Source organism: Callospermophilus lateralis, chromosome 2, assembly GCF_048772815.1.
Source record: "Callospermophilus lateralis isolate mCalLat2 chromosome 2, mCalLat2.hap1, whole genome shotgun sequence".
NCBI lineage: Eukaryota > Metazoa > Chordata > Mammalia > Rodentia > Sciuridae > Callospermophilus > Callospermophilus lateralis.
The window spans coordinates 103,733,419-103,752,016 of NC_135306.1; the positions used below are offsets into that span (position 1 = coordinate 103,733,419).

The window sequence follows — 18,598 nt, forward strand, 5'->3', positions numbered from 1 at the left end:
ATAGGCAGAACTAACATCATCAAAATGGTGATATTACCCAAAGTTCTCTACAGGTTTAATGCGATGCCAATCAAAATCCCAATGGCATTTCTTGTAGAAATAGATAAAGCAATCATGAAATTCATATGGAATAACAAAAGACCCAGAATAGTAAAAGCAATTCTAAGCAGGAAGTGTGAATCTGGAGGTATAGTGATACCAGAGTTCAAACTGTACTACAAAGCAATAGTAACAAAAACAGCGTGGTACTGGTACCAAAACAGGCAGGTGGATCAATGGTACAGAATAGAGGACACAGAAACCAATCCACAAAATTACAACTTTCTTATATTTGATAAAGGGGCTAAAAACATGCAATGGAGGAAGGATAGCATCTTCAACAAATGGTGCTGGGAAAATTGGAAATCCATATGCAACACAATGAAACTGAATCCCTTTCTCTCGCCATGCACAAAAGTTAACTCAAAATGGATCAAGGAGCTTGATATCAAATCAGAGACCCTGCACCTGATAGAAGAAAAAGTTGGCTCCGATCTACATATTGTGGGGTCAGGCTCCAAATTCCTTAATAGGACGCCAAATGTCTTCTTTGATTAAAGGAGAGCAACTAAGAACTGAACAGGGGGAAAGAGCATGAGGAAAAGATTAACATTAAACTGAGATGAGTGATGGGAGGGAAAGGGAGAGAGAAGGGAAATTGCATGGAAACGGAAGGAAACCCTCATCGTTATACGAAATCACATATATGAGGTTGTGAGGGGAAAGGGGGGGGGGAAGGGAGAGAACTGAACAACAACAGATGAGGTAGAGAGGGAAGATGGGAGGGGAAGGGAGGGGGGATAGTAGGGGATAGGAAAGGCAGCAGAATACAACAGTCACTAATATGGCATTATGTAAACATTGTGAATGTGTAAAAAAAAAAGAAAATCATCATATTAATTAGGAAATATGCTCAAAAAATTGCAAATGAAAAATGACAAGTCCAAATTCAGAATTTAACTACAGATATACTTATATTTACAGTTTTAAAAACTTGACTTAGAAACAAACCAGAAACTCCATAATTAAGTATCTAAACATCTATCTCAAGATACTAGAAAAGGAACAACTATTAAACCAAATATTTTAAATGAAAGAAAATGATGGAAACAGGAACAAATGAAAATAAAATAAAAATTTGTACAAATAGAGAGGATGAACAAAACAAAAAATAGTGTTCTTTGGAAGATTATGAAAATTGATAAACTTCTATGTGAAGAAAATAGAAGGTACAAATGAATAATATCAGAATTGAAAAGGTAGTAGTATCACTATAGACATCATGACATTAAGTGACACTTTAAGGTGATATCTGTAGAATGTTACTACAAATAAATTTTTTAAAAAATATTCAAATTTTTATAAAAATAAGAACATACAAAAACATAAATTGTTTAAAAAATAATTTCCCATACTTTTCCAGTTCCAGAGAGTCCACTATAACTTCTAGCAAATACTTAAGAAGAAATCTTCCACAGAATAGGTAAAAAGGCAATTTTTGCATTACAAATCTATAGTACACCATTTGAATTAATATCTCAATGAGGCACAGTCATTATATAAAAGTTAATGTAAGAAAAATTAATTTCTTTAGTGAAATTAAATATCTATTCAATAAAAATATGAAAAAATACTACTTAAAACAATATCAAACACCTAAAGAAAATGAACTAATGAAAAATACATGAAGGTCTCTATGCAGAGAATTATAAAATATTACAGAGAGGTTTTCAATGTGTTGTTAAATTAAGGAAATATATAAATTCACTGATTTTGTGAAAAATTAAGTTTCTCACCTGAATGAAGGAAGATGTCAACATAGAATTTGAGATAAAGAGAAAGAATGCTATGTTATTGCATTGGAAATTTGGACATAAGTAAAATTTAAGATTTTTTTAAAAATATTTGTTAGTTCTGTCCCCTGAAATATCTAGAATCAGTATTGGCCAATAGTTAGAAGCATAGGTAGCACTCAACGCCGGTTTCTACCTATGATTCCAACTAAATGGAACAGGGCTTCTTGGGAAATGCTTGAGTGCAGGCCGGGGAAGGGCACATTCTGGGTTGAAAACAAGAAAATATTCAAACCCCCAAGAGACACGTGGAAAAGATATGGGGGCACATAAAAGGGGCTCCCATTGATCAGATCTGGAAATATTGAGAATCTAAAAAGATGATGATAGTTATGCCACCTAATACATTAAAAAATAGTGGAAGAATTCAAGAATACATATTGCTAGAACAAAAAGAAGGAAGGGAAGAGAGGAAAGAGAGAAAAGGCTCTTCTTTACAGAAGGATGGCCGCTAGTGAATGTGGAAAACTTGATACTTTAAAAGTCACCATTGTGGGCTGAGGATGTAGCTGTGTGGCAGAGCAACTGCTTTGCATGTGTAGGGCTCTGGATTCAATCCAATCACTGCTTTGAAAAAAAAAATCAAACCAAAAAAAAAAAAAATAGCATTGCACTACCAGGGACAGTAATAACATAATTTTTAAAGTAACAAATTTGAGTAATGTTGTTGAAAGCAACATGTTTACCAAATTTAAAATTTATCTGTCACAAAGCACCCTGTATGTAACTAAGTTGTCAAAGGTAATATCACCAGGCCCAATGTTACACTTTTGCAATATTTCTACCCAAAATGTTTAGTATTAATTTAAACATGAATTAAAACAGTCAAACAAATACAAACCGAGATTCTACTAAATATCTGTCTAGTTCTCTTTGAACTATCAATCCTATAAAAATAATGAAAAACTGAATTATTCCAGTAAAAAAGACAAAAGAGTCAAAACAACTAAATAAAATATTTCTTTTGGGATTTGTTTCTACAACAGGAACAAAACTAAAAATCAAATTATTAGAAAACTGAAAAATATGGCCTATATGGAATATGATATTATCTCAATACTACATGTTCTAAATTAAATAGTTCTATAGTGACCATTTAGCAGAATGTCCTTTTTTGGGGGGAAGATGAGTGCATAAACATACAGTTATCCTCCTGTGTCTATAGATTTTCTGTGTACAGATTCAATCAACAGAAGATTAAAAATAAATTTTAATTTTGTCTATACTGAACAGATATAGACCACTTTTTCTGTTATTTCCTAAATAATAAAGTATAGCAACAATTTACCTAGCATTTGCATTGTAGTAGGTATTATGAGTAATCTAGAGATGGTTAAAAGTATATGGGAGACTGTAAGTATGTTATATACAACTACTATGCCAAGTATGTCAGAGGTGAACATCTTCTGATTTTGGTAGTTTAGGGTTGTTATGGAACCAATGCTGCACAGAGACTGAGGGACAAATGTACCTTGTAAATACATGGAAAACTCAGCATAGTAAATACTAAATCCTCCAAAAATTGATTTTAGGGGGCAGGCAAGAGGTGAAATGAGATGGACATGATTACCCTAGGTATGAGTGCACATATTGTGTGATGTTGAATCGTGTATAACCAGAAAAATGTAAAGTTGTGCTGCAATTACGTACAATGGATCAAAATGCATTATGATGTCATATGTGCCTAATTAAAATAAACTAATTAATTAAAAAATTGATTTTAAAAAGTCAGTATAAGGTTCGATTCTCAGCACCACAAACAAAGATGTTGTGACGGCCAAAAACTAAAAAAAAAATAAATATTAAAAAGTCAGTATAATTCTAATTAATATCCTACTAGACATTTTTTGGTTAAAAACTGACAAGGTAATACTACAATTACAATATAAATACAGGGTCCTAAATATAACTAAGTGAAATAAACAGACCAATCGAGGGGTGCAGGAAATCTAGATTCAAGCCATACAGGTACAGGCACATACTTGTGAAAACAGGGCATGCCCATCAGTGAGGGAAATGCAAAATTTTCAATAAATGAGAAAAAATTGATGTTTACATGATAAAATAAAACATGATCCGCTACTACACATGTTGCACAAACATAATTTACAAATGTGTTCTATATCTAAATAAAAAAGACAAAATGACAAAATATAAAAACAGCAAAAGAAAATACCTTCATTATGTTGGATAGAAAAGTACTTCAAATAAAACATACACAGACACACACACACACACAAATACATCTAAAAAACACAAATCATAAAGAAAAAGAACAAAAATTGAATTATAATAAGAATAACCATTACTCAAAAGATAAAATTTTGAGGGTAAAAAGGCAAGCTATATAGTGAGAAAACATATTTTTGGAACATATAGCCAGCAATATGCTTGCATTTAGATTATAAAGTGAACTATAGATAAATCATATAATATAAAATTTTTAAAAAATAGGAAAGCAAATTGAATCTCTGTCACAAAAGGAGACAACTGAATGGCCAATACAGATGAAATTACGTATGATGTTGAGCCACTGAGAAACTATAAGTTAAAACTATAATGAGATATCACTTTAGATACACAATAAATTTTGGATAGAAAATGAAGCAACTAAAAACCTTCTGTAAAGACATTGTGAATTAAATGACTACAGCCACTTGAAAAACTGTCTGGCATTTCCCTCAAATTCTGCAACTCTGTCTACTGAAAGAAATATATATGTATATAAATGTCAATACCCACTCCTCCCTCCACATCCATGGGGGATTGGTTCCAAAATCCCATGTGGAATCAACCTCCAGATCTGATACTCAAGTCCCTTGTGTAAAGTGGTATAGTATTTTCATCTTCCTGTATAATTTAAATCATCTTTAGATTACTTATAATACATAATACAATATAAATATTACATAAAAATTTGAATCCACAGATATGGAACTTGTAGCTGTGGAGGGTTAACTATAAAGATGTGGGTGAACAAAAGGTAAATACAAGGATGAAAGAATGTTCATAGCAGCATTATTTTTAACAACAAAGCCAAAGTCCATCAGCATTTGAATCAAGAGAAACTACATTATGGTTATTCCATGGAATAATATTCACTAATCAAAATTTACCATGGCTACATGCAACATATGTTTGCATCTCAACACACTGTAGAAAACAAGAAGAAAAACAATATATACAGACAGAAAAACCTACTATATAGCTCACTTATTTTAAACTGAAAACAAGGACAGACAACCCATTGAGTTGTAAGTCAGAAGAACAAGTGGATTGGGAGTGAGAACAGGACATGAGTGAAGGGGAAAGAGGAAGAAGTTTGATAACATTCTAGCTCTAGACCTGTGTGGGGTCACTCTGTGCTCATTGTGATCGTTCATCAAGGTAAATCACAGTAATTCCTGTTTAACTTTGTCAAAGACATTTGTAATAACGAAAAACACACTAATCAAACCTTTCTTCTATTGTGGGTTAGAAAAATAAAGGACAAAGAGTTTTCTGTGTTGTTGGTGTTATTTGGAAAACTACCATTTGTTTCTGTAAAGAAAAATACACTTTCAACTGGTAAGAATAAAATTTTAGAATGGGTCATTCTTCTGCAAGCATTGTCAACAGTGGTATCATGAGGCTGTAGGCTTCATGTGGCACTACTGGAGTATGGTCACCCCAGCAAAAATCACTTTCAGTTCGTACCTGTGTTTATTGCTGTTAGACTGAACTTCTTTAATTACACTAAATGTGTCAGTAACTTCTCCATCTGTGAAGACAAAAAGCTGTACAAAGAAAGAAAATACACATCAATCCTGGATCTCATTGCAAGGTATCAGGATTTGCCCTTGAAAACCCCAATTGTTTCATTCCAGAGACTCCAAGAGCTCTTCAAACAGGCGTGCACTCTTCCATGTTCCACTGTCACTGGGACCCTGTCCTCTCAGGATTGCTGGAAACACTGGGGATTTGGGGCTCCTCCACACACTGACTTGGTCAGAGGCTTTGAGGCATTCCACAGAGGCAGTTCCACTGTCCATCCAATTGAGTGAAGGGATAAGAAAAATACCACTTCTTTTTATGATAAAATAGAGTCTTCAAAATACACACCATATTTTAAAATTCCTGCAGTAAAGTTCAAGGACATTAATTCTTTCATTTTCTCTGCGTCCTTCTGTTAAGTTGGTTCCAATTCCTACCTGTAGGGGGTGACCAGGGATGGAGGGCTTCCTGTAAATGTTCTGAAGTGGTGCCAAGATTTCAGTGCCCCCTAGATCTGCTCTCATGAGCTTAACTCTGTTCACTGCCTCTTCCATTGTTTGCTGAGTGTACTTCACACTCTCCCTGAGAGAAACAAAAGCATCCAGTTGCATGGTGGTAGCTTCATATTGCCTGCTGCTGAGAAACCCCATCAAACAGCAATCCTTCCCAGCCTCTCAGGAGGCTGAGACAGGATTGTGAGTTCAAAGCCAGCCTCAGCAAAAAATGAGGCACTAAACAACTCAGTGAGATCCCATCTCTAAATAAAATACAAAAAATAGGGCTGGGGATGTGGCTCAGTGGGCTAGTGCCCCTGCTGAGTTCAATCCCTGGTAATCCCACTACCAAAAAAAAAAAAAGAGCAATCCCACCCCAGATCACCCAAACTCAGGTCGACCCTTCAGTAATCCTACAGTGGTACACCTCATGCTTTGAATATAGCCTTTGCTGCTCTGCCACTGAAGCTTATTTTAGAATGGACATGTTTTCTTTTCCTTTCCTCCCTCTCCCATTCCCTAACCTAGGGGTGGGGGATGGGCTATGTTTTTCCAGTCTTAGGCTGATAGTTATCACACCTGCTTTAGGAACCAAGTAACTCAAGACTTCAGGAGGGGCTCCAGAGATCTAAGAAATGGCTATCTCCCAAATTAACAAGTGAATCACAACCTCCCACAGGCAACACCAAAACTGTTCTTATAAAACACCTAGAACTGTTCTTATAAAACCTTCAGTTCTCCCTGAGGGGCAGAATCACACCTTGTGGAACTGGAGTCCCTTAGCTTCCCCTTTGCCAGAAAAGGAATAAACTTTTTCCTTTTCTCAAAACAATGTCCTCATTATCAAATTGGCATCAGACACAAGAAATGAGCTTTTGGTAACAGTAATCCCTTTACAATAGAGTGCCTCCCTTTAAAGTATTTATTTTCTGGCCTTTTCAGAGACTTACGGAAAAAATTCCTTATAGGAAGATCCAAATTGATAAATGTTGAAATAACAGCCTATAGGCAAACTCTTCAGCAGCAGAATCAGCGTTTCCTGAAGGGGAGAGAGGATGAGGAGAGAGTGAGAGGATCTTCTCTAGACCCTGTGGAGCCAACTCTTGGGGCTGTAACCTGTCACCTTGGTTCCATGCCACTTTACCTTCCAAGGCCTCAGAGTGGTCATACCAGCTGCTGCTCAGGTGGAGAACAGACCTACACCTCCAAATGCACCCCACTTTAACCCCTCAGCTTCATCCTCACTTGTCTATCTGACTCAGAAGAAGAAACTGGATTTACCTGGGCTGCCTCTATGCGTGACTGAGACCCATCCTGGTTATTCATGGGGCACCGCATACTTCCTGAGCAGTCCATAAGGAAGACAAATTCTCCACAGGTCACAGATGCCTCATCTTCAGGAATGTCTGGAAAGAAACTCACCATGACAGAAGGATCTCCCATTAAACTATCTATGAAAAAAAAAAATAGATAAAGATCCTGAGGGGTGGGGGAAACAAGAGCTCAAGAATCTTAAAATTGAGACCGGAGCAGGAAGCCGCGACAGCCGCCCAGCCAGACCGGAGCAGGAAGCCGCGACAGCCGCCCAGCCAGACCAGAGCAGGAAGGCGCCAGCCGCCAGCCAGACCGGAGGAGGAAGTCCGGTCCCGCCCCGAGCGCTAGTCTCCAGGAAGCCCATCAACCCTTAAAACCCATCAAAGTGGGTGTGGCTACCAGCACAGTTGCGGCTGATCCAGGTACCCGGTTTCCAACTCCCCCACCCTTAGCTGCGATAACTCAAAATATTTCCCACAAGCTTTTGGGGATTGTAGCTATCAACACAAAACAACAACTGTAGAGGCACCTGGTTTCTACCTCAGAGACTAGAGTAGGGAAGATACAGGTGGAAGCTCATTTCCCTTCACACTGGCTATACCCACCACCCTGAATACAGAGGCTCAAACTAGGAATAGACAACGCCACCTACTGGAAGCAAGGAAAACAGTGTTCTGAGAGACTTTATTTTTTTTTTCTCTTTCTCTTTTCTTCTCTCTCTTCCACAACTTCAGCATATGTGAAACCAAGAACTGAGCATGAACAACTGAATTACCAAAGTAATATAATACAGAGGAATTGCATATACCCCACCTCCCCCCTATTTTTTTTTCTGTATTTCTATCTTACTTCCCTTTCCCTTCTCTTATTTCTCTTTTCTTCCTTGTTATTTCTTTTCTTTTCTTTTTTTTTAATTCATATTCTCTCTATACCACTTTCAATCTCCTAACTTTTGCTATCTATACATAGGGTAACTATCTAAATAGGAGGTTGAGTCTATACGTTCTTCCATAAATTACCAGTCGAGTGGTTAGAGTTCTCCAAAGGTGCTAAGTTAGTTTAACCTCATTCCCTCACTCCTTTCTCTTTAAGTATAACATCCTTCGTCTGAAATTAAGTTTTCTATATGCCACCAGATATGGTACGCCTTTTATGAAACTAAGGAATATATTCTTAAGTAATAATTAAATCCAATATCTATAGTCTTAGAATCTAACTATAAATGTATTAATAATGAAAACTTGTCCTTAGATAATGTACTGTTGATATTGGGATCTGTTAACATTGTCTTTCTCCGAAAAAGAGGGATATTGGAGCTATTCCAGAACAATACAAATATATAAGGGGAAAAACATTAGCTCAACAGTTTCACAAAGCTAGAAAGAATCATGAGCAGTATGAAAAGACAAGGAAAGAAAGGACCACAAACAATACAGGTCAATTCAACAGTAGATGAGGTAATATCTGCAGCTGATGGAATGTCAGACAAAGAGTTCAGGATATACATGCTTCAGATGATCTGGAGTCTCAAGGAAGACATTATTCATCAAATTCAGACAATGAAAAATCACTTTGACAATGAATTACATAAACAAATCCAAGAAGCAAAAGATCAACTCTATAGGGAGATAGAGGACATAAAAAACAAACAAACAGAAATCCTGGAAATGCAGGAAACAATAAACCAAATTAAAAACTCAAATGAGAGTATTACCAGCAGAGTAGAACACTTGGAAGATAGAACTTCAGACAACGAAGACAAAGTTTTTCAACTTGAAAAGAACATAGACAGCTCAGCGAGAATGTTAAGAAATCATGAGCAGAACATCCAAGAATTATGGGATAACATCAAGAAACCAAACCTAAGAGTTATTGGGATACAAGAGGGTACAGAGGTCCAAACCAAGGGAATGAGTAATCTATTCAATGAAATAATACTAGAAAACTTCCCAGACTTAAAGAATGAAAAAGAAATCCAAATACTAGAAGCCTACAGGACACCGAATATATAAAATCATAAGAGATCCACACCAAGACATATAATAATGAAGATGCCCAACATACAGAATAAGGAGAGAATCTTAAAAGCCACAAGAGAGAGGAAGCAGATTACATTTAAGGGTAAACCAATCAGGATAACTGCTGATCTTTCAACACAGACTCTGAAAGCTAGAAGATCCTGGAACAACATATTTCAAATGCTGAAAGAAAAAGGGTTCCAACCAAGAATCATGTATCCAGCGAAATTAAGCTTCAGGATTGAAGATGAAATAAAAATCTTCCACGATAAGCAAAAGTTAAAAGAATTTGCAGCTAAAAAACCAGCTCTTCAAAACATCCTTGGCAAAACATTACAGGAAGAGGAAATGAAAAATAACAATGAAAACCAACAACGGGAGGTAGTACAATAAAGGAAAAACTAAGCATAGAGGAAAAACTAATCATGTTAAGTATCATACATAACCAAATATGGCTGGAAATACAAACCATATCTCAATAGTAACCCTAAATGTTAATGGCTTAAATGCACCAATCAAAAGACATAGGCTAGTAGAATGGATTAAAAAAAAAGATCCAACAATATGCTGCCTACAGGAGACTCATCTGATAGGAAAAGACATACACAGACTGAAGGTGAAAGGTTGGGAAAAATCATATCACTCATACGGACCCCGGAAGCAAGCAGGGGTGTCCATACTTGTATCAAATAAAATAGACTTCAAGCCAAAGTTAATCAAAAGGGATAAACAAGGACAATACATACTGCTCAAGGGAACCATACACCAACAAGACTTGACGATCATTAATATATATGCCCCAAACAATGGTGCAGCTACGTTCATCAAACAAACTCTTCTCAAGTTCAAGAGTCTAATAGACCACAACACAATAATCATGGGAGATTTTAATACACCTCTCTCACCAATGGACAGATCTTCCAAACAAAACTTGAATAAAGAAACCATAGAGCTCAATAATACAATAAATAACTTAGACTTAATTGATATATACAGAATATACCACCCAACATCAAGCGGATACACTTTCTTCTCAGCAGCACATGGATCCTTCTCAAAAATAGACCATATATTATGTCACAGGGCAAAGCTTAGCAATTACAAAGGAGTTGAGATACTACCATGCATTTTATCTGATCATAATGGAATGAAATTGGAAATCAATAATAAAATGAGAAAGGAAAAACCCTACATCACATGGAGATTAAACAATATGCTACTGAATGAACAAAGGGTTACAGAAGACATCAAAGAGGAAATTAAAAAATTCTTAGAGGTAAACGAAAACTCAGAAACAACATATCAAAATCTTTGGGACACTAAGAAAGCAGTACTAAGAGGAAAATTCATTTCATGGAGTTCATTCCTTAAAAGAAGGAAAAGCCAACAAATAAATGACCTCATACTACACCTCAAAGCCTTAGAAAAAGAAGAACAAATCAGCAGCAAATACAGTAGAAGGCAAGAAATAATTAAAATTAGAGCAGAAATCAATGAAATCGAAACAAAAGAAACAATCGAAAAAATTGACAAAACTAAAAGTTGGTTCTTTGAAAAAATAAATAAGTTTGATAGACCACTAGCCACACTAACAAGGAGAAGAAGAGAGAGAACCCAAATTACTAGCTTATGGGATGAAAAAGGCAACATCACAACAGACAATTCAGAAATACAATGGGAACAATGGTAGTACCTACTGTTGTTATGGGGATACAATGAAAAACAATTTAATGCATTTGACAAGAAGCCTGATACAGAGTGAACACTCAATAAATGACAAGTGTTATCCCTGTAATCATTATCATTGTAGTAGGTGCTGTAATCAGCCTCATTATTTTCTTCTCCCTTCCTCTCTGATTGCCATGTTGACTCTGTCTCCCTGCTGGAGGGGTAGATGTCCTCTGTCTAAAGATGACAGTCTTGGCCACATGCCATGCAATGGACAATAGAATGTGGGAGGAGGTGATCTGTGCCGATCTGAGTAGAAGTTCTAAGAGGCACACTATGTTTCCACCAAGAGATGTCACATGTCACAAACTGGGGCTGCTCCCAGAGACATAGGAAGCAGAGCTGATCTGTGGCTGCTGACAAGTAGTACGAAGAAAAGTTAGGTGCTGGTGTTGCAAGCCATTGAGATTCGGTGACTGTGTACTGTGGCAGCAAAGCTGACTTGCAAAAACTCACAGGCTCAGGAAAAAGTGTTGCTCATTAGGAAGATGGAAAACGAGTTTTAGAATGGAGGAAGAATGTGAAGGGCAAAATGGCGAGAAGTGCAGCTGGAGAGGTAGTTAAGGGCCAGATCTTGAAGGGCCTCATGAGCCACAGTGAGAACATTACAGCTGAGGCCCTCTCATGATTTGTTTTTGCCTTTTAGAAAGATCATCTTGGCTGACGGCAAAGACTGGGTCAGAGGGGCAAGAAGACCCCAGAGAAGGCAGGCAGGGATCCAGGACGGAAAGTGGATGAGTGTGGGTCGTGTTTGGAAACCCTTGACAACCTCCTACGTGAGAGTTAAGGAGGAGTCAATGATGAGGCCAACCCGGGAACCAAGTGGGTGTGTTGATGGAGAGCACAGGAGACGAGCATCTCTAGGGAGGCAGCTGAGGAGTACGGTTTAGCCATTTGGAGTTGAGAACACTGACTTTCTCCTAACAACAGCAATGGGCCAGCTGAAGCTGTCCAGCATCCTTTGCAGCTAAGGGAGGCTCATTCTTCTGGCCAATGAGAGGCTGGTTTAAGACTGCCTGGGAGCCCAGGAAAAGCTTAGCTTTCATATTCTAGACACCACCACTTCCTTTGGACTCCCCCTTCCTGCTTCTTGGAATGAGGATTGTTGAACTCGGGCAACTCTGTCGTAACCATGAGGAAAAAGCCAAGGGAATTTCAGAGGCCTCGACCCTGATAGCTGTGAATTGCTCAAACACCAGTTGAGCTGAAAATACAGAATTTGGAATCATTAGCATAAGGGTATCCCATACTTCTGTAAGAATAGACGACGTATCTGGAGGGAGAGTGTGGAGTGATAAGGTCAGAGCAACCCAGGACAGACCCACAAGGAAGAATTAGCACAGAATGATGCAAATAGCACAGTAATATGCTTTTACGTTTTGCAAAATAAGGATACTAAAAATAGCATCCAAGGGCTTCCCAAAACCACCCCAAATTTTAATCCTCTAACTTGATCCCTGGAAGTAACCACTATTTTTATGTTTGGTTTATATTCTCTGCAAACACTTCCCTTGGGCACATTTTATGTGTTTTTAATACAAATGGTACATAATTTGTATTATTCTGTAATTTGTTTCTTTTTAAAGACTTAACAGCATCTCTTAGATTCTATCCTTTTTGACATTTACAGACTAGATCTCTCCTTTTAACTGCTGCTCAGTCTCCCTGTGCAACGTTTGTTAGGTTAGTTTCCAGGTTTTTGCTTGCCCAACAATTCTGTGATGGACAATTATATACTCACTCCTGGCTTGGTAAGTATTTTGTGTTTCTTAAAAACACAAATCTTACAAGTAATGTGTGGGGAATAAGAGGGTTAACAGATGAACAAGCTTTTAGTTTTAATGGATGTGGTCAATTGACCTCCACGGTGCTTATATTGATTTTTACTCCCACCCGCAGTGCAAGCAAGTACTTATTTCTCCCCTACCTGCTACTGTAATGTTTAACATTTGGAGCATCTGATGAGTGAAGATAGAACTGTTTAAATTTATGTTTTCCTGGTTATCAGGGAGATTGAGCATTTTCTGTTTATTCCTTATTTGTAAGTATTCTATGAACTGCTTGCTCATATTGCTAGACTTTTTCTGTTAGGTTGTCTGTCCTTACAGATTTCTAGGAGTTTTTTGTATATTATGGATACTAGTTCTTTGTTAATATTCATGCATATTTTCTCCCTGTTTCTCAATTATTTAATGCCCTATTTTAGTACACAATATTTGGAAAAGTCAGATTTATCTATCTGAAAGATTTCTTTTTTTTTGCTTTTAGCAACAAAGAGCATCAAAATAATTCTGCTTTGCTAATTCTCTTACAGCTTGCTGTTTTACATTTAGTTGTTTGATCCATCTAGAAGTTATCTTTATTAGTGTGAGGTAGGAATCAGTGTTGAGAGCCACAGCCGAGGGGGCCCCAGCAAACTTCCAGCTGCCAGCAAACTTCCAGCTGCCAGCTGATGATTGGCTCATAGCTGCCCCAGCAGACTTCTAGCTGCCAACTGATTGGCTCCTCTGCTGTGATGCTCATTGGGCTGTTTCCCCACCCTTTCAGACCACAGAGATGCTCATTGGGGGAATTTTTTTTGGCTCAGCCCACGCAACCCAGCCAATCGGCCTCAAGGGCAGGAGGAGTGGGAGAGGTTGAGAGGCTTGTGGGAAGCCGGTGGTGGCAGTTGGGCTCTGAGGGTTTTTCCTGAAGAGCTGTGTGGTGTGGTGTGTGTGTTCTAAAAATAAAGTTTGTTTCTTTTGAAAAAAAAAAAAAAAGAATCTTAAAATTCCCAGGAAGCAATTATAGTATACACAGTAGGGGATAGGGGACAGGAAAAACTGAAATATAAACAACACTGTGCTTGATCCTTATTCAAAATCTTCTTACAAAGGGCTGGAGGTGAGTTATAAACATATAAAAGATATAGAAATAGATCACATATCAAAGAGAAGAGAGAGGGTAGAGGTTAGTAGGCATAAACAATAATTATAATAGTGCATTAGTGTGAAGTACTCATTCATGCTCCCCACAAGAAAAGGAAGCTGTGGGATTAGAAAAATCTCTGGTAAACTAAAATAGCTTCATACAAATAATGGTGTGAGGAGACAAGGGGAGACCACCCTTTATGGATAAAATGTCAAAGCCATTGCTGAGATTTCATTTTGAGATGTGAATGAAAATTGATACTGGAGTTGAAACATCAGTTACTGAGATGGAAATGAAATGAGAATGGATGGGTTATATTGACTCCATTTTTAAAGTTCAGAGAGTGTAAGAGGATATGGAATTATATACCATTATCCTATTTTTGTAAACTTATTCCAGAATGGTAGAATTAAAATCTTAGCAGCACTGAGATTCAGTATGACCATGAGACCTATTTCAGTTTAATCTTTTATCCATGGGATACTCTACTAATCAAACAGGCTACTTAATATAGTAGATGTCACCCAAAAAACTTTTGATAGGAGTTGAAAAAATGATGTTTACATAACCTGGACATCTGGATATATAATGCAGCACTGTTTTGATAGGTGAAGGTAGATTCCTTTCTGAAATGAGAGACACCTGAGTATTATGGGGTTGGCACTGCCCTGAGAAGTCAGAAAGGTTGAATGAGAATGATGGGAGTTAGTACATATGAACTGTTCAGAACACCACCAGATACATGGTGAGCACTGCGTGTATACTGTCTACTATAATTCTTTCAGCCTCCTACAAATTATCTTTAGCTTCACCAATGCTGCTTCCTTGATTTCAAACAAGGTATTTCAAACTTTAGTTCTACCACTTGTTATCTCCAATTTCCTCATCTGAAAATCATGGTAATAAGACCTATTTTGTGATCGTTTTATTGGTTAAGCGATACAATACTTTTAAGGAACTTTCTTGATGGCCACATTAACCTCTTAGTAATATTTACATAAATTAGTTTTAAATATTACAGTCATTTTGTTAAATATAAATTTTAATTTTAAAATTGCATTCTTAATATAGTTAACAAACCCATTCTAAATTTAAAAAAATAATAATAATATAGTGTGTTTTCCTCTCATACTGATATGCTTCATGTGGCACAAGTTCTAAAAGGTTTTACTGAGCCAGGCTGCCATTCAAGGTTTTCCTTTTCATCATTGTGTATATATAACATCCAATCAACTAAACCAAATATATGATCAAGAAGTAGCACCTGCTGCAAGGAATTCATAAGACTGATAAAAACTGCTCCTCATATTATTCTATGATCTGCAGAGTTAGTCATGAGGAGCAGTTGAGAAAATCTGCATGGGAACAAGGGAATACCTTGGGGGGAAAGAGACAGAAATCTCAATCCTTATCTTTAAGATAAGGTTTAAATAATACTCAGTGAAGGCCAGGTTAGGATATTTCAAGAAGGAGCTCACCAATAGGAAAAGAAATACCAGGTAACTAACTGATAGAGTGTGCAGCTTCGTGGGAGGGAACTAGTTATAGCAAATATTTTTGAGGTTAGCAGGCCCTGAGTGACTTCAGCATGAAAAGCTGGAAGAAGAGTTGGACAAGTGAGGTCCCACCAACAGTGCCAATTTGTAAGCTCAAACATGAAGCAACCATGGCCACACATCAGCACTGAAAGCCTGGGAAAGCTTATGGAAGCAATTCCAGGGAACAGTCCTCATAGAAGTTGTAGTTACAGAGACAAAGGCCTAGCCCCAACCATGTCACTGTGAATGTGACTGTCCCCAAGAATGCCTCCATTCCATCCATGTGGAAAAGGTTGCTGAGTGGCAGTATCTCTTCTGTCATGAAAATGGAAGCAGCATAGAAGGCCAAAGAAAGAGACTGACTCAGGTTATTTTACTTTTAGTTATGAAAAAAAAAAAAAAGCACATATGTATTTAGGAAGACTTAAAAAAAAGAAGCAAAAAAAAAAAAAAAAAAAAAAAAAACCTCAGTAAGAAACACAAGGCATGTTAAAAGTATTTTGAAGAGGAACAGTGTTGATTATTGTAAAAGGTAAATAAATTAAAGCCATAGCTCTATCCACTTAAAATGGCTAAAATGTTAAAATTTTTATTTATATTTATCAAAATTAAAAAATAAATAATTGCAGTGATATTATATGTAGCTGTGATCAATTAACCAATAAAGTATTTGTTTAATTTAAAAAGAAATTTAAAAATTCAATTTTGTGTTAATCTAATCACAAACACCACTTGTATATTTCCTGATTTTTAAAATGTTTTTTCCTAATACGTATGGTATAATATACTGGCAATCTATTGGTAGGGCTTACTTTCATTATACTTCCAATTCCTTAGAGGTCTTTTTTCAAAATTATTTCAGTGTGTCAATATACATTATTTTAGTAGCTGCATAATAACTTATCAAGTTGTTGAAAGTATGGTATATTTAGTCCAAGTGAGACATTGTGATTTTTTTACTGATATTTGATATTATTAACATTATTAATAATATTAAAACATACCTAGTGCATATTTTTACTTATATTTATATTTGGTTCCTTAGGTAATTTCCCCAAATAGGAATTACCACAAAAATCATATATTTTACCTGTGATATGGTTTGGATGTGATATGTTCCCCAAAGCTCACGTATGAGACAATGCAAGGACGTTTAAAGGAGAAAGGACTAGGTCATGAGAGCCTTAACCCAAATAGTGAATTAATCCCCTGATGGTAACCAAAGGCAGGTAGAGTGTAGCCGGAGGAGGTGTGCATTGGGGATTGTGCTTTTGGAGTATAAATTTTATATTTGGCAAGTGGAGTCACTCTCTGCTTTCTGATCATCATGTGAGCTGCTTTCCTCTGCCATGCTCTTCTGTCATGATGTTCAGCCTTACCTTGAACCCAGAGAAGTTTGTGGACTGAGACCAAATGAACTTTTCCTTTTCTAAAATTGTTCTTGTCGGGTCTTTTAATCACAGCAGCAAACAAGCTGATTATACTAAACCTATATGCCAAATTTATCTCAAAAAGATTAAAAATCAATTATTTTTCAACAATCTATATCACTCCTTTTGAAAAAAATAGGCATGACTGGATTTGGAAATCTTTTACGTTTGAATGGGGGAAAATGTCACATATTTGTATTTGCATCTCTTAAAACTGATGTTTGTCACGGGTATATAACTGGCTGTTTTCTGTTGTAAATTTATCTGTTTATGCCCTTTCCCCAATTCTCTACTAATCTACTTAAACTTGCCTACAAGACAATACCACAGGATACTCCCAAACCTGACCCCTGTGCATGCTGTAGACTCTTTCAGTATTTCAAATTGACGTGTTCACCTGCTACTGGGAAGAGGAAATGGAAGTGAGAATATTTGACAGTGATCCCAAGATAGACAAACACCTCCTAGGAGGTGAGGACAAATGAAGAAAGAATATACCTGGCTTCTTCTCACGCATCCCTGCCTCCACAGACACTCGGGGGCTGTGCACCTCCCTGTAGTAAATCAGGAGTTCCACGTCCCTGTCAAACTTGTGTCCTTCAGTCAAGGAAACCTGAGTTAGGGACCAGCAAGGGAGTCAGGTTAGAACATCACTCTTTGCTGCCTGGAGCTGAGGTCAGAGTTGAGGGCCACAGGCTTTCTCCACCAGTGAGCATGACCAAGGGCAAAGGGGAGAATCAGGAGAAGACTCAGCACATTAAACCTGGGAGAGGAGGGAGCACAGTGCATCCCCCTCTGGGTTAATAGGGAAAAGTAAGGACCACCTGGGAAGGATTGGACAAAGTCAGGACCCAAGGAATAGGGTCCTGGCAACAACAGTCCTCTCTTACTGATTACCTGAGCAGAAGTCTGATCATCTGCAAGGAACTCAATAGCGCTCAAGGGGCAGTTGGAGTGGACCCTCTGGATGCCATGCTGGGAGCTGATGGTGGCAACCATGCTGAGTGTGTAGGGCAGTTCCTCCAAGGGGACTAGAGGAGTTTTCATATCAAGGCAACTGTCCCCAAGCCGTCCTATAAAAAGTGAACTTCATTCTGTTTCCCTTGCCAATACTTTTTAGCACCCCCATAAATATAAAGGGAATTCCCCTATTATGCCACCACTATTACTCAAAGGGGAGAGGTACTTACCAGAAAGATGGTATCTAGGATTCAGGATGGCTGGGAGCACATAGCGCAGGGCCCCATCAGCGTCCAAGGGCAGCTCCTGCACGTACCTCAGGGTGAGCTCCACCTTTGACCCAGGCTGGAGGTTCCCCACATTGCAACAGAAGACATCTCTAGAGTCTGAGTCCTCCTCCAATAAGTAGGCCTCCTGACCCTGAGATATAGCATCCTCATATTTGTGTTGGGCCTAAGTAAAATAGGAGGGATGGGAAAGAAAGGTAACAACAAATGAAAAGACAGGACTGCAGAAAATGAAGACTGTTAGAGAAATTAATGGGTCTTGTCAATTTCATAG

General features: G+C 37.5%; 1 protein-coding gene across 1 annotated transcript in view; it reads right to left on the reverse strand.

The window, feature by feature from the left end:
• LOC143391081 (von Willebrand factor A domain-containing protein 5A) overlaps window positions 1-18,598 on the reverse strand; it is a 35,039-nt gene that overhangs the window by 15,873 nt on the left and 568 nt on the right. Inside the window, exons 3-9 of the mRNA XM_076843645.2 lie at window positions 18,268-18,490; window positions 17,975-18,150; window positions 17,576-17,690; window positions 7,421-7,590; window positions 7,090-7,178; window positions 6,083-6,227; window positions 5,589-5,668 (exon numbers count right to left, since the gene is read on the reverse strand). Coding sequence (XP_076699760.2) covers window positions 5,589-5,668; window positions 6,083-6,227; window positions 7,090-7,178; window positions 7,421-7,590; window positions 17,576-17,690; window positions 17,975-18,150; window positions 18,268-18,490 — 998 coding nt within the window. The remainder of the gene's footprint in view (window positions 1-5,588; window positions 5,669-6,082; window positions 6,228-7,089; window positions 7,179-7,420; window positions 7,591-17,575; window positions 17,691-17,974; window positions 18,151-18,267; window positions 18,491-18,598) is intronic.